At 45.8% G+C, this 22,357-nt stretch overlaps 1 protein-coding gene and 1 long non-coding RNA gene across 5 annotated transcripts; one reads left to right on the forward strand and one right to left on the reverse strand.

Annotated features, from left to right (window-relative positions):
• Window positions 1-44: 44 nt before the first annotated feature.
• Window positions 45-20,248, reverse strand: LOC141425632 (uncharacterized). 4 transcript variants are annotated; one of them, XR_012450641.1, is made up of 4 exons: window positions 18,090-20,240; window positions 16,482-16,829; window positions 3,168-3,323; window positions 45-132 (listed from the first exon to the last, which is right to left on the reverse strand). It is a non-coding gene; the product is annotated as an uncharacterized lncRNA (long non-coding RNA). The 4 variants fall into 4 exon arrangements; XR_012450642.1 differs by lacking the exon at window positions 3,168-3,323 and having other exon boundaries at window positions 47-132; window positions 18,090-20,235; XR_012450640.1 differs by lacking the exon at window positions 45-132 and having other exon boundaries at window positions 147-3,323; window positions 18,090-20,235.
• A 172-nt stretch (window positions 20,249-20,420) lies between these two features.
• Tbcc (tubulin folding cofactor C) lies at window positions 20,421-21,687 on the forward strand. The gene has a single exon (XM_020157096.2). The coding sequence runs from the start codon at window positions 20,476-20,478 to the stop codon at window positions 21,520-21,522; it is 1,047 nt and encodes a 348-aa protein (XP_020012685.1). The 5' UTR covers window positions 20,421-20,475; the 3' UTR covers window positions 21,523-21,687.
• Window positions 21,688-22,357: the final 670 nt, after the last annotated feature.

Raw genomic sequence — 22,357 nt, forward strand, 5'->3', positions numbered from 1 at the left:
CGCTCCGCTCTCTCTCTCGCTCACCCCCGCGCCGGGCGGCGGGCGCCCGCTCCCCGCGCCCGCCCGGCCTGCATGCTCCGCGCCCGGCCGAACCGCTCGCCTGCTCGTCTACCTCCAAACTTCGGTGCTCGCCTGGCAAGAAATGGGGAGATTAGGTTTTTTTAATTAAAAAAAAATTTTTTTTTTTTAAGAAAAATCAAGCTCCAAGGTGGTTAATTCCTGTTTCCTTTGGGATTCTTTGTAACTTTGAAATGTATTGGGGTTTATTCGAGAAACAGGGTTTATTTGGCTTTTTTTTTTTTTTTTAAAGATCTACAAAATGCGTGTTGATTCTCCGCAGGCGTCCTGTACACACGCGCGTGCACACACACACACACACACACACACACACACTAGTTTTAGGTTGACTGGGGAGGGGTAAAGAAAAAAACAGTATTTGTTTAGAATTTGTATTTAGAGCAAACCACAGTAAATGCTTTTTTGCATAAGCTTTTTAAAAACTGAAACATCCCTTTTATTATTTGGCAAATAACTGGTGTATCCTAACTTTCTAATGTACTAAACTTTCCCAAAATGCTGTGAAAACTCACCCGTGAAACTTACATGTCAACATTAAAAAGGAAAACAACCAAACTAGGGGCTGAGATGAAAGGTAAGGAGCCAGAGTAAATCGCACTCAAAACATTCCATGCCTTCCGCCTTCTCTTTATGTAGCTTTTATCTCTATTAATTTGCATTAAACAAGTTCCATTCTTAAAAAGGAGGCTACAAAGCCTTTTAACACTTTTTTGTTCAAGTAAATTGCCACCTGTTTTAAATCTCAGATTGTTGAGTCTTTTCCCTAAACCATCTAGGATATCCAAAACATTTAAATAAATGATAATTATGATAGCTTAGAGTGGGAGAGCGTTGCTTTGTAGTCTGGTAACTACAAATGCCCACAAAATATAGTTGGGGTTTTGTTGTCTTTTATTTTAAGTAAGTATCAAAGATGGATAAAAGATAAATTGCACAAGAACTTAATTCAGGTTTAAAAAATACATATGTAAACCTCAAAATTCTAAAGTTACTTTAAATCAGTTTTGCGATGCATACGGTAATGAGACCCGGTGAGACAACAGAATGCTCACACCATGTTTGGCAAGTATCTGGTGGGGTCTAACAAAAATTATCCTGAGATTTCAATTATTTAAATAAAAGTACTGTTTGGTTTTTATATCCCCTTAGCTCAGCGGTACAGTAAGTTAGCTTGTGTGACACCCTGGGTTCAATCCCCAGCATCAAACAAACAAAACGAACTTTATGCATCTTGCTTACTTAATAAGGACACTGTAACTATAATGTGCAAAACAAAATGTGTCAAAACTGGCATATAATGTCATAGTCAACAGATCTTAAACAAACTGCTACTCTATCATTATTCATAATGTCTGCTTTGTATTTAAACGCACCTGAAAAATACAGTGACTTAGTATCACATAGTATCAGAGAGGGGTTTTCTCAAGACATTCCCCTTCAAATTCAGCCAAGGCCTTCCTGGAACAGTCCTCTATGCATAAATTAGCATATTTCTCTACACTTGATGGTTGGACCAACTAGTTTTTTAATTGGCTTGGGAAAATTTCAAACATGTTTTAAAGTGCCTTTGGATTGGCTGGAATTTAAGTATAATACCCATTTCCAAGAATTACATTTCAAGAGCCCATGGATTATTCATTGCAATTAGGGCCCAACCAAGTTTTATAGCTGTTGCTCCAAAGCGCCAGTGAAATATTAATAAGACTTCAGAAAGAGATCCTCCCCAGCTGGCCAGAACCCCACGGAAACCAGAAATCTGACTTCAAAGATGACTTACCATTCTAATGTGATCATTACACAACTGTACACATACTGAAATGTCATATTACAGCTCATGAATATGAACAATTGTTATGTATCATTCCAAAATAAAATTAATTTTTAAAGGAAAAAAAAAAAGACCTAACAAGCCGAATTTATCTAAGGTTCCAGAGTACTGCAGTCATTTTAGAGACCGCCCAGATTAAGAGCGTTGACTTTCACCGAGTGCCAAAGTGCCACAGGCATTCTGAGATACACTGACACACATTATCACCAGAATCTTCACTACACCTCAAGAACAAGGTTTAATCATTTGCAGATGAGGCTCTCAATGATTTCAAGTAATTAGCCTGAGGTCTCGGACTAGTGAGGGCTGATGGAAGAATTCAGGGCTGGTTGATCCCAAAACTCACCCTTGATCAGGCCTGAAAAGTATCTTGGGAACAAGCAGTCTTGCTGTGTCAACGTAAACCTCAGAGTCCAGTGGTGTGGCACAGACAGAGGGGACAACCCTCTAATTAGTCAAGACCTACTCTGAGAATGCCAGTTGTCAAATCTAATTTTAAATCTGAGGGAGGGGTTTGCAAAACACTGAGAGTGCCGTGGAGACTTTTTGACTCTCCAGGTACCACTGAAATCGTAATCATTTCACAATACAGCAAAACAAAACCAAGCTCTTATAGTTTCCCCCTATGATTATAAAATTTAGCATTTTAAGTAAGGGATATGGCTTTGTATGCAAAATTTAAAGCGGTGTTGTAAATAGACAGGATTTTGGAATCTGAGTGAGATTAGGAAACTTTTTAGGAGAAAAGTTCTTAAAATAGCTTTACTATATGCAAATGAATTGTATTTTCTACAGTTTCACTATTTATATATAGTTAAATGGTCACTCCTGTGATTCCATCCAGAAAGAAGGGTAGCAGGACACACACACACAAAATGATAATGTTGTCATAATCAAAATATCCTAGCATGTGTTTGAGCCTCCAAATGAACAGGCCCAATGCCCATGTAACAATTAAGAGTGAAAATGGAGCTGGGGGTGTAGCTCAGTGGTAGAGCACTTGCCTAAGTGCTCTCACAGGCGGGGCCTGGGTCTGAGTCCATTTCTCAACCAGAGGAGGGGGGCGGGGGAAGTGAAAGTGTTTTTTTGTTTTGTTTTTTTCCCTCCAAGTGTTTCCCTTGGCTGGTTAGAATGCAAATGCTGGATATTAAGTAGTGGTGTGCACCACCACAGCCCACCACAAAATGCCAAAACTACCAGATGAGTTAGTACGGTTCTACAGAGAGCTTGCAAAATACAAATTAAACAATTCTCAATGCACCTCAATAAGGTGCGCCCCTTTATTTGTGCCTCTGGAGGTGCTTATCATCTTCGGCTCTGTAATCAGTCTGAGTGGGTTCAAATTCCACCGTTGTCACTCTCCAGGTGTGTGGCTCTGGACAAGTCATTTCACCCTTCATAGCCTCAACTTCCTCATCTAAAAAACAGAGATAATTATAGTGCTCCTTTTGAGAGTTATTTTAAGGAACTGCCACATGTAAGACGGTTAGCAGGACACTTGAAACGCAGTGAGAGCTCGGTACATCCGGTGTCCAGCTCACTCACCTTCTCTTAGCTGGGCCTCAGGGCAGGGCTGGGGGAGGGGGCCCTGTGAACACCCAGTGCCATGCTCCTAGGACTGAAGCTCCCTCTCCTGTTCTGCAGGGACAGTGTGCTCCCCCCAAGAGCCCAGTCAAGGGCCCAGGCTGTATGCTCTGTGAGGGCCAAGCAACACACTTTGTATGTGCAGTTAGTGCAAAAGCAATGTTTTGGGGATGGAGGAAAAACAGCCCCAGTCTACATGATCTACAAGAATACAAGAAGTGAGCTGTCTACCTCAAGACCCATATATTAAGAAGGTAAAGTCTCCCTAAACCATATGATTGGAACAATTATGTCCAACTGGCCACAAGCATTATAGCAGAATGATTTAGACTCCTCCCTTCAGTCAGTTTTATCATTACTACTTTTTAGGCATCTAATCTTGACTTACTTTTTATTTTTTAAATATTTATTTATCTACTTACTTGCATGTTTGGTATTGTAATTTGAACTCAGGACTTCAAGCCTGCTAGGCAGGCACTTGAGTCAAGTCCCCAGCACTGACCTAGTTTTTAAACTTCTCTCATCTCAGTTTCCACATCTGTAAAATGGAAACAACAATAATGGTTTGAGAGAGTTCAATGCTATTAGTTATACAAAACTCCTTGCTTTAGTGCCAGGTATATAGTAATTATTCAATAATCACTGCCACTGTTGTTACTATTATTAAAAGTTACGTGGAAGGCTGGGGGCATGGTTCAGGGGTAGGACAGACGCCTAGCATGCTCCAAATTCTGGGTTCAATCCCTCCCCAATCCCCTACCTCAAGAAAAAAAGGAATGCTGAATAAACAATTTATTGGATTACAAATGTTTCAATATCTTGCCTATATTATTTGGTTTGATATAACTACAAACACTTTTAAGTCATTATTGTAAGACTAAGGCTATTCTAGTCATGACATATTTCAAGCTGATTATTTTCCTTGACCAGATTTAAAAAAAAAAATCTGAACTCCTACAAGTTTTTACTACAAGGATAAGGAGTTAATACAACACAGCAAAGCTGTGAAAAAAAAAAAAGGCACTCAGTCCTCCCACTGGCCTTGCCGTCTTACACATCCAGCCTGCTTCCCCACAGACACCAGGAGGGGGAGGACAGCAGTCAGGTTAGGAGGGCACCGCATATGGCTGTTTTCTTCCACAACGCCTTACCTCCCTGGGCTGGAAGTTCAGTCCACTCCACACTAGCAGGATGGGGGAACTGCAGAGGGAGTCGATTGGAGGTCAGTGTCATCACTGGGCTTCTAAGACAGGGTACCCATGGAAGAGGGCTTGCACAACAAATGTCAGTGTCATTTTCGAAACAAAACTACTAAGAGATAAGAACCTACCCTAGTAGATGACTTAGAAGATAAAGACAAGGAAACGTGTAGGCTCTAGCAGGCGCTCTCTCAGGTGTACTCTCAGCATGGAAGAGAAAACTTCCAGGGGTATTCTGATCACTAAAAAGCCACATTCTTATTTCAGCACAGAAAAGTTAATCAGGCATTTTTAGAGCCCACGTGAAATCTCCCCGAGATGGTACAATTCTTTTTCCTAAATATTGCAATCACTAGTTCCATTTCCCAGGTAAAGGTGACACCATGAGCAAAGAAAGGTGTAACTACTCTTTTGTTTGTTTGTTTGTTTCTTGGTTTTGGTGGTACTGGGGTTTGAATTGAGGCAGGTGCTTTACCACTTCAGCCACTCCTCCAGCCCAGAACAAATAACCTTATACCTCAAAAAAAAATTTTTTTTGTGGTACTGGGGTTTGTACTCAGGACCTACATCTTAAGACACTCCATCAGCCCTTTTTTTGTGATTTTTTTTTCGAGATAGGGTCTCACACAAACTATTTCCCGGGGCTGGCTTCATACTGTTATCTTCCTAATCTCTGCCTCCTAAGTAGCTAGGATTACAGGCATGTGCCACCAGCACCTGAACCTCCAAATTCTTATACATCTCTCTCACCATGAATCATACCGACCAGTACCCCCTTGGATATTTTAGGATTGTCTATGACTCCTCCTTGTCTCTTCCACCTCAAACCATAGAACCTGCTTCTAAAATCCCTCAAATTCAGCCCCTCTTCTCCACCTGCATCCAGGTCCTCATCTCTTGCTTCACCTCCCATCAATCTTCTGTCTAAATACTACTACAGAAGTCTCCTTCCTAAATCCTCCAGCTGGTTGTGTCACACCTCCATCAGCACTTCACTGCTTGGGGAGAGACTTATTAAAAATAAAGATTTACCCTGCTGGAGTGTGGCACAGTGGCAGAGTGTGAGGCCCTGCAAAAGAAAATGTGGGGCTGGAGGTGTGGCTCAATTGGTAGAGTGCCTCCCTAGCAAGCACGGGGCTCTGAGTTCAAACCCCAATACCATCACCAAAAAAGAAAACATGGATTCCCTCAAACTCCAGTGCTGCCAACAAAAAAAAAAAAAAGAAAGAAAGAAAATGTAGGTTCTCAAGCCCAAATCCATAACCAGGGAATGGAAACTTCTGGGGAAAATGGAGACCTGACACGTGTACTTTTGAAATTACATTAAATTGAATTAAATTTAGGTCTGGGAATTGAACCCAGGGCCTCATGAATACGAAGCCTGTGCTCTACCACTGAGCTACCCACTCCCCCACCCCCAGCCCCGAGGTGTACTTTCAAGCGGTTCACTAAATGGTTCCTCCTGCCTCCCTCAGGTGCATCTCCAGCCATGTCTGTCCTAGTACACCAGAGTCCGACGTGGGGAACGCTCTGCCCTGGAACACGTATCCCGATTTGGGCATCCCTATTCTCTTTGACTGAAATGCTCTTCTTCGTCTGAGGTAAGTGTACCATTCTCCAAGCCCCAGCTCAAATGCTACCTCCTCTGGGAAAAGCCTCCTTCCATCTCATCAGTAGCTTTCAAACATCTTTGCCTGTGACTGATTCCAAGAAATCCATTTCACACCGCGAAGCTATAGATAGATGACCGAAACGAACGTTTCTGAAAGCATGGCTAAACTTACTATGGAGGACACAACTGGGTATACTCCCTTCTGTGCTAGCTTGTGTCTACAAATACCATTAGACACCTTGTAAAGGACTTCCAGATCGCATGGGAGGTGACCTCCATGTGAAAAACACTGCTTAAACAAATGATTTGTTCCTCTCTGCACCCACATACGCCTTCTCTTACACTTCGAAATAGTGATCTGTTTACATCTGTCTTCACCTCACCCCTCCACAGTCTACACCCACCACCACTGCCTTAGCCATCTGCCAGTCACACAGCTGCTGCCAATGCAGAAGTGAGACGATTGGACAAGGAACACTTTCACTGCTTTTGCTTATGTCTGAAAAAAATAATTTTTTTTTCTTTTCTAGTTACAGTTCACAGCATACTGGATTGGAAACTCCCCAGAGACTAGGTCTGGGAATTATAGTAGTTTCAACTATGAAGTTAACAACAATTAAAAAAGAAAGGAAGAAAGAAAAATAGTCATTATATATTTCAGTACAATTTCACCAAGTGGATGGAGGCATGGCTCAAGTGGTAGATCTCCTGCCTCACAAGCAAAGGCCCTGAGTTCAAACCCCAGTACCAGCATAGGAAAAAAGATAGGGTATCAGTTTCACCAAGGTGAAATTTCACATACAGAAAATATGTCAGGTAGCTAGCTCACCAAGATAGTGCAGATGTGGGCCAACAAATATCTCACTTAGATACTTAGAAGCAAATATTCAAAAACCTCAAAATCCTCCCTAATACCACTTCAGAAAGGAATTCCACCCCCCAAACCCCCTCACCTAGGTGGTGCAGACAGCGGCCTCCATCCCTGTGCTTAAACCTCCATTTCTGCCTAGGTTGTCTCTACCACACTACAGAAAAGTAGGAAAACCCAAAAGATGCCCAAGTTGCCCAAAGGGACTATGGCGATGAACCCAGGCAGGATGCAAGTTCAGGGTGAAGGGTACCTGTAATGCTCAGGAGGGCGGGTGGCTGGGGGATGGGGGCAGGGAGAGCTTCTTTCTGCCACACGTGGCTCCACAGACAGGAAACCCGTCTGCAGCACTCCTACTCCTCTGCACACTCATTTGCAACACTTCATTTACATGATGCTAATGTGCTCCATGTTCTTTAAACGTTTTTACAAGATTCAATGAAAAGATATTGCAGGCTTGGAGGAAGTGGTCCTAAGGCCGGCAGGGAGGAGGAACCCAGCTGTCACCATTGTGGGTGAAAGGTTCTAGGAGGAGGAGGAGAAAGCAGGCATCCTGTTGAGGGGGGTGGGGGGTGGGAGTAGATGCTTTAAGCTAGGTTTTCAAGGATAGGTAAGAGTTCTCCAGATAACGGGAAAGAAGGAGGAGAACTCCAGGTAGAAGCCACCTACGCAGGCTTGAGAGGGAACTGTGGTCAGGTAGATGGTGAGGGGTTTTGTAGATGGTGGCAGGGAGTCAGCATGATCCCTAGGCTGCTACTGCCACAAGGCAGGTCATAATATGGTTTAGGTGGGTTTTTTTTTTTTTTTATCTTTTTCTTTTTGTGATGCTGGGGATCAAACTCAGACCCTTATGCATGCTAGGCAGGCATTCTATAACTTGACCCACTCCACCACCCCTGGTGTTTTGTTTTGTTGTTGTGCCTAGGATGGAATACAGAGCCTCACCCAGGCTAGGCAAGCTCTGTACCACTGAGCTACACAACTAGTCACAATGTTAAAAGCTGTGAATGATACAGTCAGGCATGGCTACACAAGTTGGCAATACCAGCACTTGCCAGTTTGAGGCCAGCCTGGGCCACATGGGGAGACAATGCATCAAAACAACAATAAAATAGCCTAGATTATAAAATATGAGACTACAGCACAAGGTAACTCTTGTGAAATTTGTTTCAGTTCTGAATGTGTGTATGGCTCTTCCACTTGAGTCAATGTCTCCAGCCCATTTTGCTTTATGGTTATTTTTCAGATAGGGTCTTATATTTTCGCCTGGGTTGGCACTGGTCCAGCCTCTAACTGCAATCCTCCTACCTATGCCTCCCAGGTAGCTGGGATCACCAGAGTGCATGGCCATGGTAGCTTGTCTGTTGAAGTGGAATCTTGCTGACTTTTCTCCCCCATAGCTGGCTTCGAACCTCAATCTTCCTGATCTCTGCCTCCCAAGTAGCTGTGATTACAGGCATTAGCCACCGCACCAGCCTAAAATGTATTTCTTATTGTGGTGGTGATTTAACATTTTTCAAATAGAAAAAATCTAAACAAAGAAGACTCAGTAAGGGAGGGTTCTGAAAAGATCTGAATTCCAAGTGTATTAAGTATGATACTTCAAAGATTCCTTTTTTTTTTCTTTCTTTCTTTCTTGAGACAGGGTCTTGCTATGTAGCCCAGACTGGCTTTGAACTCACAATCCTGCAGCCTCAGCCTGGATAACAGACATGCAAATGACCCCCTTTCCTTAGAACAATTTTTCATTTTTTACCTGCTCGTCTTTCTTACAGCCAAAACACTCCAGCCAATTTCCCTGCAGTGCTGGCCAGGAGAGCAGGGAGTCCCCCTTGGGAGGTCAAGTGTCTCTCCTGAGAGCAACAGCTCAGCAGACACCAAACTTTATGCTCGGCTCGAGCAGAAACTGCTGGAGACGGAGCAAAGGTCCTTTTGGACTGTCAACATGCTTAGCCTTCACTTCATTTTCATAAATAATCCTTTGATCATGAATGCGCTTGAGTTTTGGGGATGGTGAAAGTTGCATTCTGGCCAGCTGACCCATTGTTCCAATGGTTGGTTAAGCTCATGACCATTATAAATTAACAGACTGGCCTGAGAGGAAGTTATTCTAGAGTAACCTCTGTTTTGTTTCCTCTGCTCTTGGTCAAGCCCTGTCATTAACCCGATGAAACACAGCCACAGCCATGGCCAATGGCCTGGTCCCACTCCAGTCCCTTCTCCTGAACACAAATCAGATGCCTTGGTTGCTGTTCAAAACCCTCGGGTGGGTCCTCACGAGCCTCCAGGATGACTGAGGTCCCTCCTGGCCATTCTCTGCTCTTGCCATGGGTGCTCCTTCAAGTTTATCCCATTCAGCAAGGCCTGTCTGCTCTGCTCAGGTTCCTTCTGCTGCCTGGCACTCCTTCCTCCGGCACCTCCCCTGCCTGCCCTTTCCCTCACTCTTCTTCCCCTTGTACTTCCATACAACCCCCTTCCTCCTTTTTCACACACTGTCTACTCATGCAGCAAGGAATGACCCTTTCCATGTAACGGTTTGAAAGCTGGGTATGGTGGTACATGCCTATAGTCTCAGCTTACTTGGGGGGCAGAGGGAGGAGGATCACAGTCCAAGCCCAGCCTCAGCCAAGTTAGCTCCAGGCCCTAGCAAAAAACAAACTAAATGCAAAAGGGCCAGGGGCTTGGCTCAAGTGGTCCAGTGTTAGCCTTGCCTGGCAGCCTCTAGAGCTCTCTACAGAACCAGGAACAGGTGAGAAGGAAGATCTGAGAGGCTTTTGCAATAAGTGTGTCTTCCCATCACTAGTTTCATTCAAGCTTCGCCTTTCACTTCACAGTCATTTTTCAGACAGAAATAAAGTTTTTATTACTTTAAGGGACAAATAGAAAAATAGCTTGCCATGTTTAAATTCAGAGGCCAGGCAGAGGCAGGCCCTGCCCACCAGTTAAGTGATCATCTCCCTCTCCACAGGTCTCCTCCAGGATGCTGAATCTGTGCCTCAGCAAATTTCCAGGTACCACACTGGGATGTCCCAAGAGTGAACTCAATTGGTAAAGAGCCAAAATGCCTCACCCCACAGGCCTGCCACCACAGTCCTAAACTGCATGTGCCTTTGTCCCCTCCAAATCAATACCTTTCACCTTTTATAAGCAAACATTCACAATTCTTACAAAGCAAAGGACGGAAGGCTCTGCAGCTCTGGCTGCTCCCACCTGACAGCTATTTCACAGGATCTGCCATATTTCCTATGCCTATCAAGCTATCATGACACAAAAGGTGTCCATCTACCCAATTCAACGCACTTTTGCACATCCTAATACATAAAGCTCCACGCACACGACTGCTTTATTTTTTTCTGGCACTACTGGAGTTTTGAACTCAGGGGCTATACCTTGAGCCACTCCACCAGCCCTTTTTTGCGAAGGCTTTTTTCAAGCTAGGGCTTTGAGAACAACTTGCCTGGACTGGCTTTGAACCCTGATCCTCCTGATCTCTGTCTCTAGCTAGGATTAGAGGTGTGAGCCACTGGTGTCCAGTTACACAACTGCTTTTCAAGCTTGCCCTCCCTCCCTTCAGTCCTCCCTCCCTCCCTTCATTTTCATGGTCTGGGGCTCAAAGCCAGGGACATGTACATGCTAAGTGCAAAAAGAATATGTGTCTACCACTGAGCCTGAGCCAGAGCCCTGAACAGTTTTTGTTTTTCTTTTGTTTGGATTTTGTGGTGCTGGGGATGGAACCCAGGACCTTGTACATGCTCAGCTGAGCTGAGCTACTTACCCAGCCCACCCCAAACTTTTTTAACCATAAATAGAGCCACACATGGTAACATATACCTGTAGTCCCAGCTACTCAGAATTTATCTTGCAAGTCATGGATATGCATATATATGTAACATATTCATATAATATAAGCTTATTTATGCAAAGAAAGCACTCTGGCATTTCTGGTTTTTCTGAGACAGGGTCTCACTGTGTTGCCAAGGCTGACCTCCAACTCCTGAGCGCAAGAGATTCTCCCGCTTTAGCCTTCTGCATAGGTGAGACTACAGTGACACTACCTTTTTTTTGTAGTACTGAGATTTGAACTCAGGGCTTCATGCTTGCAAGGCAGGCGCTCTACCACTTGAGCCACTCTGCCAGCCATTTTTGTGTTGGGTATTTTCAAGACAGGGTCTCACAAACTATTTGCCCAGGCTGGCTTCAAACCACAATTCTCCTTATCTCTGCCTCCTGAGTAGCTAGGATTATAGGTGTGAGCCATCAGTGCCTGGCTTTATTTTTTTTTAATGCAGACTGCACCACTAACTGAATTTCCTTGACTCTTTTATTTTGGCAGCTGCAATTTTAAAACACCAGTTTATATTATTTCAAAGAAAAGTAGCACCTCATAAAAAAAATAATGAAATCCTCCCTAAGGAAGAAGACCTTAGAACTTGTAGACAGAATTGCCTTGACATTTTAAAAACATTTGAGTTCAATGAACAAGCATTTATACAAAAGCTTCTGAACAATTGCAAAACCTCACAGCTCACTATTGTCATTATACTATGGAAAGAAACTGAGGCAGAAAAAGCAAGTTCTCCCCAAATTGTATTAAAACCCCACATGCACATGGTTCAAGCAGTAGACCACCTGCCTAGCAGGTGTGAACCCTGAGTTCAGTACTGCCAAAAGAACCTAAAACAAAACTCACAATCACGTGGAAATTAAAATCTGCCTATGTCTCTCAAATAATCTTGGAATTATTGTTTCAAATGATCGCCTTTCTGGCAAAGTTACCATGAAGGCTAAATGAGATAAGTGAAGTACCTGGTGGGTCTGGCTGCCATTCAGCATCTAGGATGCTTGACCTCTGTGTGACCCGTGGGCTCCTTTGCTCATGGAGCACCTGCCCTACTGAGCCATTAAGGACAGAAGATCCCTCCAGAGACTTGTTGAGAAGAATATCTTCACTGCTAGGATAAAGCCCAGTGCCTGGGCTGAGTATTTCATTTATTCATTCAACAGATAATTACTGAGAGCCTTTCACACCAGGCATGGTGCTGTGTGCTGGGATTACAGGGATTTTGAATGCTCCCCCAAAGGCCACATGGTGAAGCTTGTGGCACTCCTGGGAGATGGTAGCTCCTATAAGAGGTAGGGCTCAGGTTCCTGGGGATGTGCCTTGAAGAGAATATGGGGCACTGGTCTTTTCCTCTCGTTCTTTTTTGCTACTTGGTTGTCATAAGGTAACCAAACCTTGTGTTCCTGCCATAATGTACTGTATGAGCCACCACAGGCCAAAGCAACAAAGCCAAGTGCCCATGGACTGAAACTTCTGAACTCTGAGCCAAAAGAACTTTTCCTCTTTCTAAGTTGTTTCTCTCAGGTATTCTGTCACAGTAATAGAAAGCTGACTAACCCGGGGACATAAAAAACAGCAGACACAACCACGCTCTCCTAGGGCTGACAGGCAAAGAAGAACTTAAGTGTATGTGAAAGCACAGTTTATTCTATTAAATACAGAACATGAGGGCTGGAGGTGTGCCTAGCATACATGAACCCCTGAGTTCAAACCCTAGTACTGACAAAAAAAAAAAGGTAACTTGAGAGTTTTACACTCTCATTTGTGAACTGAGGTCAGGGTAGATCAGGGGTTCCCAAAACTGAAGATTCTACGATAAGGAAAGCTTTCCATAAAGAAATATGACGGCTGGGCACAGTGGCTCAATATTTGTAGTCTTAGCTACCCAGGAGGCTGAGATTAGGAGGATCATGGTTTAAGGCCAGCCCAGGCAAAAAGTTAGTGAGACCCCCATCTCAACCAATAGACCAGGTGTGGTGGTGTGTTCCTCTATCATTGCAGCTAAATAGGAGGTCATAAGTAGGAGGATCTCAGTCCAGGTTGCCTGAACGACAAAAAAAAAAGTGAGACCTTACCTGAAAAATAACTAAAAGCAAAAAAAGGGAGGGAGCATGGCTCAAGTAGGAGAACACCTGCCTAGCAAGAACAAGGCCCTGAGTTCAAACCCCAGTGCTGTAACTGGGGGCTGGTGGCTCATGCCTGTAATCCTAGCTACTCAGGAGGCAGAGATCAGGAGGATCATGGTTCAAATTCAGTACAGGCAAATAGTTCTCAAGACCCCATCTCAACAATATCCAACACAAAAAAGGGCTGTGAGGTGGCTCAAGTGGTAGAGCACCTGCTTAGCAAGCACAAGGCCCTGAGTTCAAATCTAGTACTGCCAAAAGAAAAGCAGTACTGCCAAAAAAACAAAAAAGATGAAGAGAAAGAAAAAGGATATACTTTCACAATGCAGTTCTTTAAACAAATTGCCATAAAAATAACAACATATATTTTCTTTTTTATTATAAGCCAGTTAAATTTTGTGCTGGTATTAAAGGACCCCTTGGAATTCACCCAACTCTGACTTTCTACGGTGCTTTGATTTTCTTTTGCAGCACTATTTACATGTAAATTTTGCCAAAATATCCCCTAAAATGCAGAAAGCCTACACAACTATTTATAGGAAAAGCATTATTTATTTTCTTTTGTGGGACTGGGGTTTGAACTCAGGGCTTTGCTCTACTGCTTAAGTCATGCCCTGAGCCTTTTTTGCTCTGGTTATTTTTGAATTGGGGTCTTGAGAACTATTTGCCCAGGCTGGCCTCAAATCTCACACTCCCAAGTAGCTAGGCTAATAGGCATGAGCCTGGTTTCCGGGTGAGAATTATTAAACAGCCATTTTTGAGAAGGTCATAGAGCACAGAGGAGATTCTGGCTTTATCATTGACCTTGATGGCAAAGAAGTGCAAAGAAATGAAGGTCATGGCGACAGAAAGGAACCTGGTAACTACTGAGGGTTTGTTACTGGTCGGTTCAGTGTTGAGTATTTCACCACACAGTACTTTATTTAACATCACAGTAATCCTGAAACATGTATTTCCTTATCCTTAGCTTATAGTTGTAGGAAACTGAGCTCAGAGAGGTTAAGCATCATGGCTGATGCCACATAGCTAGTGTCACACAACTAATCAGCATTTCAGGTCAGATCCATCCACTCATTTCCTACCACCATACCTCACTGATAAGATCATGACAGAAAGAACACCAGTGCAGACATGTTTAAATAAATTTATGTACCTTTTGACCTGAAAATAATTTATAACTATATTCAAAATACAATTTATATTTATTTAATTTATATATGTATCACTCTAGCCTCCCAGAGTGACATCTTTCTAGTGACCCCTGCCACGTACCCTTTTTTTTTTTTTTTAAACAGTACTGGGGCCTGAATTCAAAGCTTTGCTTTACCACTTACATCATGCCCCCAGCCCTTCTGCTATTTTTTGGATAGGGTCTCACTTTTGCCTAGGCCAGCCTTGGACTGTGATCCTCCTACCTCCACCTCCAGAGTAGCTTGGATTATAGACATTTGCCACCATATCAGACTTGGGTTTTTTGTTTGTTTTTGGCAGGACTGGGGATTGAATTCAGGACCTTGTGCTTGCTAGGCAGGCACTCTACCACTTGAACCACAGGAGAAAGATGGAGAGGGACAGAGAGTAGCCCAGTTAGAGTGAGGGAGGTGCTGTGGACGATGCTCATTTCCTGTGTGGAAATGATTGCCCGGGAAGTCTGACAGCGCAGACTCAGGAACCAGGCTGACTTGACTCAAATCTTAGCATACAGAAATACATAGAGAAGGAAAGCTTGCCAAAGGAGAAGGCAACAGGAGCAAGGCAGGTAGGAGGATGGAATTCTGGCCTCAGGGATACTTAAGAGATGGTGGAGGAAGTTTGTGAAGGAGACAAGAAACAGTATCAGGGAAGGGCAAAGAACCAAAAAAAGCAGCAGGAAGCCTGACACCCTGCCTTGAGAAGAATCAATAACTGAATGCCACAAAGAGCACTGGCTTTGAAAACTGGGACAGAACATGAAATTGACTGGGTAATTTCAGGTTCAAATAAGAGGCAGGGCAGAAGTGGGATGTGAAGGAGCGAAGGAAGGAATGATAGTTCAGAAACCACCTTGCAAATGTGGATTACTGTTTTTTAAGTCTGTTGTTGGGAAAAGGAAGAAAGTTGGAGCATTTGGTTGAGTGGCTGACAGGACAAAGGAAAAGCTGTCCTAAGTTGAGGGAACTTGCTCACTGAGAGGAGAAGCCAAAAAAAAAAGAAGCCAAAGAAGGAAGGGATTAAGGGCAGATCCAAGGATGCTGGTGGCTAGAGGTAGTAAAAAGTGGGAGGGAGGAGCTGGAGAAGCTTTGCGTCCAGTGAGAAGGGAGAGAGGTTAAGAGGCAGATGGAGCTGGCACCAGTGGCTCACACCTACAATCCTAGCTACTCTGGATGCAGAAATCAGGAGGCTCCCTGTTTGAAGCCAGCCAGGGGAAATAATGTGAAAGACCCCATCTCCAAAATAGCCAGGACAAAATGGACTGGAGGTGTGTCTCAAGTGGTAGAGCGCCTGTGTTGCAAGTGAGAGGCCCTGAGTTCACACCCCAGGCCACCCCCCCACCAAAAAAAAAAATTGAGAGCTGGGCGTGGTGGCAGGGGTATTTCTTTAATTTGAAGCCAGCCTGGGCAAAGTTAAGAGAGACCTTATTTCAAAAACAAAGTAAATACAAGCGGGCTGGAGAAGTGGCTCAAGTGGCAGAGTGCTTGTCTGGGTTCAAACTCCAGAACTGCAAAAGTTCAGAAACCTCTCTGCAGTAAGGAAGTCACCCTGCCTATCAATGACAAATCCCTGCACTTGTACTCCAGCCTTCTCAGGGACTCTGTACTATGCACCTATGTCCCCTCTCTCCTCTTTTGAAGTTTTCCTCTCCACTGGATCCTTCCCACTGGCTCCAGACACACTCAAGTTCGACTGTAAAAATCAAAAAACACCTCCTTGGCTTCCTCCCATGTCCCAGTTCCTCCCACTGCTCTGTTCCAGCCAAACTTCTCCAGAGTTGTATGTGTTGGTCCTTGACTCTGGCGCGCACCCCTCCCTTCTCAGCCCTTCAGCCAGCCTCCTACCAGGCAGCACTTCTCCCACCAGGCTCTCAAGGTCACCAGTGATATCCATTTCTCCCTGTTTATTCCCACTCATCCTTCCAGCCTTTGCTCAGCAGCCTGGGAAGCCTTCACCAGTGGACGCCCTGCACCTCTTTCCTCCGTAACAGTTGCCACTGGTCACTGTTACATGCTTCTGTGGTTATGTGTTCAGATTCAGTGACTATGTGTGCAGCTCTGGCAACCTGAGGGTCTCCTGGCTCAGTACTGGGCACAATTAGTATTTGCTAAGCAGGTGGTAGACGAGCAAACAGGTCCCAGCCTCTGTACTCACCAGTAAGTGTATGATGATGAAAAAAGTTCCAGAAGGGAAAGGGTGCTGAGGTGGAGGAGAGAGCCAGGGCAAAAGCCAAGCAAGCTTCAGTCCTGCTTCTCAGATGAGTTTAGCGTCTTTTTAAACAACAGGACATGGGGTCACAGCTGTCATCTTTCACTGTCTCTGCCAGAAAAGTCAGCGATCAAGGTAGGAAGATTGCCTGCCATTTGATGCTTGATAGAGCTCTCTCATGAATGTGTCCCATCTGCCATACTCCCTGTGTGCTGAAGGATGAACAGGTAAAGCCTCCTTCTGGACAAGGCCTAGGTTTGGTTTATTTGCTTCCAAATGGTTGACATCTTCCACCTGCACAGGGCCAATGACAAATTCCATAACATAGGCCTTATTCCTATGCTGTCTAGGCATACCCACACTGGTTTTTGTGTTCTTTTAACACCTGTTCTTAGTCAAAAGGCCAAGAAGCAGTTTCTTAAATGATTTTACTACTTGCTTATTTATTTTCCTGGGGATATAAATACAAACATGAGGTGCTGGGGTTTGAACTTTGGGCTTCAAGCTTGCTAGGCAGGCACTCTACCACTTGAGCCATGCCTCCAGCCCTTTTTGCTCTGATTATTTTGGAGATAGGGACTCACTTTCTGCCAGTCTATTTTACATTTTCCATTGTCTGTAGGAAGACAAGTACACACAACCATGCCCAACTTTTTCCCATTGAGATGGGATCTCAGTAACTCTTTTTGACTCAGCCTCCCAAGCTAGCTTTAAACTTGCATTCCTCCTACCAGAGGAATCCCAGCTAAGTGCTGGGATTACTGGCGCGCACCAACACACTGGGCATGAAATTCATTTTTATGACATTAAAGATCAAATAAATGCAACAAGTATTTCAAATACATCACATACTGAATGAAAACGCAACCGGCAACATGCAGACTCTGGGAAACTCTATGACACAGATGATCATGTTTTTTCAACAAAACTTCTGAAAGAGGGTGGAACCTGCACATTATATGGTCTTAAGGGACACACAACTATAGAACCCATTTGCATCCTTATAAAATAACTTCAAGTAAAGGAAATTATAGGCTAAGCAGAGAGAAATGAATGTAGACTGAAAATCTGACATTAGGAAAAAATTATAGTGTTTGGGGGGTACAGTGATGATAATATAATTATAATTTTAAAAGGGAGGGCTAATGTTCTAAGGACTATTTGTAGATTGTAAAACATGAAATTATATAGTGTCTGGGATCTGCTGTAAAATAACCAAGGTGGGGTGGGGAAAGAGAGGAGGGTTTTAAAAGAAACAAAAGTGTGTCAGTTGGTAATTGTTGAGGCTGGGTGATAAGTATATGTTTTATGTATGCTGGCAATTTTTGAAAAGCTAGAAAGTAAATCTAACAAATAGACAAAGTATCGAACTTATTATTAAGCAAATGTTAACATTCATTGTACTTTCATTCTTTCATTTTTCAAGATGTCTGTGGGAGAGCGGGGCTTTGATCCCAAGCCCCTTCATTGAGAATAAGACAGAACCAGCTGCTTGCATTCACCACGATCCTACTGGAAAGCATCCTCTTTCCTTCTGTCAGGATAGCTGCTTACCTTTGACCAACTCCGATCCATTTCAAGGATGTAGGCTGAATCCACTGCCCTGGAATGTTACAAAGAGGATGCAAATACAGTCTGCCAAGGCCAGCAGTTTCCCAGCCATCCCACAGCCTTTGAACTTGACCATCTACCTCTGCCTGCAGCTTTGCTGGGAGATGTAAAGGAATGTCAGCTAGGAACTTCCCGACACCCTGGCCACTGACCTGTCCCTGTCCACAGCCATTCAGGCCTTACATCAGTCTTTTAAACTGCCCCCAACACATTGGGTCAACTGGGTGACCTGCTAATCTTTGTCCTTTACAATATTAGAACCTTACAGTCTACAGGCAGAAATGACATTCCTGAAAGGATTCATGACATTCAATTCCACTCTGGATAAGGGCAACACATACAGCCACCCACAGATTCACCACCGCTAACACAGAAAGGCTGCTTCACTCCAGCTGCAATATCCAAGACCAAAAGCCTTCTTTGGCTACAAACTTTCTTAATTTGAGGGGGACAGGTTCAGCTACTGAAAAACTTAAGAGAAGCAAATCAGTCCCCTCAACCCCACAAAATAAGTCTTCTCTAAACTTTAATTAAATCCACCTTTCCTGAAAGAAAACAGCTATTGCATTCCTCCACGTGACCTGAACAAGATCAAGCTATATTTCTTTCCCAGTTTCAGACACATACTTTTGTCAACTAAGACTGCTTTTGGGAAAAATGTAAAAATAAGTCTACCTTGCCCAAGAAACAAAACTAACGAAAACGAGGATGAACTCGCACTGCCAGCCTAAGCCCCGTTGTTTTCGGCGTTACGTCTCCATAGGATGCGCCCAAAACACTCACAGACCCAGGAGACTGTCCCCTCCTGCGTCTCACGCGGGGACTCGGCCACCCGCTGTGACCTGTGCTGACTCAGCGGACGGGGAACGCTCGATTCAACCGAGGCTTTGTGTTTTGTTTTTTTAACAATGGTTAAAAGGCAAGTGGGACATGAAAATCGGAGATCAGTCTCAATTCCCATTTAAATGAACAGCTCTCGTTCCCTTCCATCTTTCACTGCATCAGAATGCAGGTACATGGTGACATTTCGAGTAACAGTTTCTTGGACAGTTAAAAATCCCCTATTAAAAACGATGGAGGCTGGGAACGGGGTGCAGACAGGGTAAATGGAGGCCTGACCGGGGCCGAGCGCAGCACGCGAGGCGGTGGCCCGGGCGGCCGCTGCGACCCCGGCTCTGCCGGTCGCTGCCGTGGGCTTTTGCCGGTGACTGCGCGGTCGCCGGTGACTGCGCGGTCTCCGCTGCCCACTCACACCTCGGGTTGGTCCCCACTTTAGGCTAGGCTCGTTCACTTCCGGTTACAAATCCCTCCCACCACCTCTAGAAATAATGTACCGTTTCCCCAACGCTTTCCTAAAGACCGACGGCCCTACAGAGAGGCGCGGGGCGGGCGGCCGGGGTCTCGGCACAGCGCGGCCAGCGGCGCCCAGCTGCGGAGGGAGTGGCCCGGCCGGGCCCGCGGAGGAAGAGGACGGGGACGAGGGATCTCATCTTCCCTCGCTCCCCCCTCCTACTGCAGCAATTGGAAAAAAAAAAATGTAATGTTTTTAGACTCCCCCAGGGCTCCCTGAAGCCGTTGCAGTGAGGCGCCCCGTCTCTCCCAGCGCGGAGCTCGCCTCTCCCGCCCCAGTAACCGCCCGCGGGGACCCAGGAGCCCCAGGCCGCGCCGAGCAGCAGCGAAGGGGGAGGGCGGGAAGGATAAGGGTTATGAGGCGGCAGGAATGGGTTGGGGGAAGGGGTGATGGAAAGGAAAAGAAAAAAAAACCCAGAGACATGCAAGCGGCTCCCTAGCCAGCTGTTCCAGCTGCCGCTTCCTCCGGCGCGGGCCGGGAGGTGCAGTATCCCCCCCTCCATCTTTCTCACCACTACCTGTCCCCCCACCCACCACAAGCACACATTCCTCCCCACCACCCGGTAGCGAATCTCTGGCCTGTAAGGGGGTAGTAGGGAGGAGCTGGGGGGAGGGGGAGGCCTGCGAGTTTCTAACCTTGTTCTTATAAACAAACCCACATGTGCAGCTGCCGCTGCTGCAACTCACCCCACAATCCCGGATATAAGTCCTGCCCCTTTAAGAGGAAAAAAAAAAAAAAAACCTTCCCCCGCCTGCCTCCCACCCCACCCATCCACAAGGACCTTTGTCTCCCCCACCCCTTGTCAGTCGGCCCCTCCCCGCCTCCACGCCCCTCTAACGCGGAGGAACCAATAGGCAAAGGAAATAAGGCCGAGGGGCTGACGTCAGCGAGACTGACCAATCAAAAGACGCGTTGGTGGGAGGCCTCACGGAGGGCGCGCCCAGAGGAAGGGAGTCCAGGGAGAAGCTTGAAGTCAATATGGAGAACGCCAGTTTCTCTGTCGCCGCCGTTCGGAACGGGAACGAGGGTGTCCAGCGGGACCCGAGCCTGGTTCCTGAGCGGATTCAGAGGCGCGAGCAGGAGCGGCAACTGGAGGTGGAAAAGCGGAGGCAGAAGCGGCAGGACCAGGAGGTGGAAGAGGAGAAGAGCAGCTTTTTCGCGGCCGCCTTGGCTCGGGAGCGAAAGGCCGTGGCAGAGCTGCTGGAGGGCGAGGGCTCTGCGGAGCGGCTGGAGGAGGCGGCCGCCCGGCTGCAGGGCCTGCGGAAGCTTCTCAACGACGCGGTGCTGTTCCTGGCCTCCTACGACCTGCGGCAGGGACAGGAGGCGCTGGCGCAGCTGCAGGCGGCCCTGGCCCGACGGCGCCAGGAGCTGCAGCCCAAGAAGCGCTTCGCGTTCAAGGCCCGGAAAAAGGAGGCAGCTTCGGCTACCGAAGGGGACGCGGCTCCTGTCGCCCCGGCGGCTGAAGGCCTCCTGGCCTCTTCGCTGCCCTTGAAGGAGGAGGAGGAGGAAGGAACGCTCGATTCCAGCCGGGCCTGCGGCTTCTCCAACCTGGAGTCCCAAGTGTTGGAGAAGAGGGGCGACGAGCTGCACCAGCGCGACATCCTTCTGAACGAACTGAAGGATTGCACGATCAAGCTGTATGGCAATCCTAACGCCTTGCGCCTGGCCAAGGCCCACGGCTGCAGGGTGCTGTGCGGCCCGGTGTCCACCTCCGTGTTCCTGGAGGACTGCAGAGACTGCGTGCTGGCCGTGGCCTGCCAGCAGCTCCGCGTCCACACTACCAGAGACACCCGCATCTTCTTGCATGTGACCAGCCGGGCCATCGTGGAGGACTGCGGCGGCATCCAGTTCTCCCCTTACACCTGGAGCTACCCGGGGATCGAGCAGGACTTCCAGGGCTCTGGTTTAGATAGGGGCAGAAATAACTGGAACACCGTTGACGACTTCAACTGGCTGGCCCGGGATGTCCCCTCCCCAAACTGGAGCATTCTTCCTGAAGAGGAGCGAAAGATGGAGTGGGACTAGCAGTTGTCACACTTGTTCTGCGCTCTCAGCAAATACTTTCCACGTGGGAGTGCCTCCAGCTGAGGGGACCCCAGAACTTATCCTTTGTCACATTGAATATTTTAAGGCTTGAGCTTGCCAGAGGCTCCTAAACTGTTACTTTCATTAAATTCATGCTACATCTAACCCATTTTTGCTATTTTGGCAACGTTTATAAGCTTTTCTTTGACGACAGTAATTTGAAGCAATAAGGGGATGATTTTGAATGGTTTGTGACACTTAAAATGGTTAAAGTAGGTCTTCAGTTTTTATTTTTGGTGGCACTGAGGTTTGAACCCAGGGCCTGGAGCTTGCTAGGTAGACGCTCTGCTTCTTGAGCCATGCCCCCAGTCCTTCAATAAATATTTAATAAGCAAAGTCAGCAGGGCTCTTAAGAGCAGCTAATTCAAGTGGTATCAAGCTGTGCAAAATACCATTAGCAGGTTTTCTGCATTGCAGTGTTGGGTCCCTTACCAAAGTGTTTCTCAGCAGGAAGACTGCAAAGATTCCTCTTTGGTCTTAAACTACACATTAACTTGGGCTTTTGGAATCCATGGTGCATGAATCTTAACAACTGTAAACCAAAATCAGTTCTCATTCTTCTGTGCACTTAAACTCTTAGACATACTGACTTTTTAAATCCTCAAGATCATATAAGGTAGTTTGTGTTAGCACCATTTTGCAAGTGAGAAAACAGGTAAGCAATTTACCCAAGGTCACACCGCCCAGGTGATGTCCTGGGATTTGAAACCAGGTAGTCAAGTTTCTGCAACCCACCTTCACCACCACTACCATGTGTGGCTTACTAAACAGTGCT

The sequence above is a fragment of the Castor canadensis genome, chromosome 8, assembly GCF_047511655.1.
Source record: "Castor canadensis chromosome 8, mCasCan1.hap1v2, whole genome shotgun sequence".
In the NCBI taxonomy this organism is placed as follows: Eukaryota; Metazoa; Chordata; class Mammalia; order Rodentia; family Castoridae; genus Castor; species Castor canadensis.

Excerpts from the sequence above, each read along its gene's own strand:
- Tbcc (XM_020157096.2), top strand. The coding sequence starts at position 20,476 with ATGGAGAACGCCAGTTTCTCTGTCGCCGCCGTTCGGAACGGGAACGAG.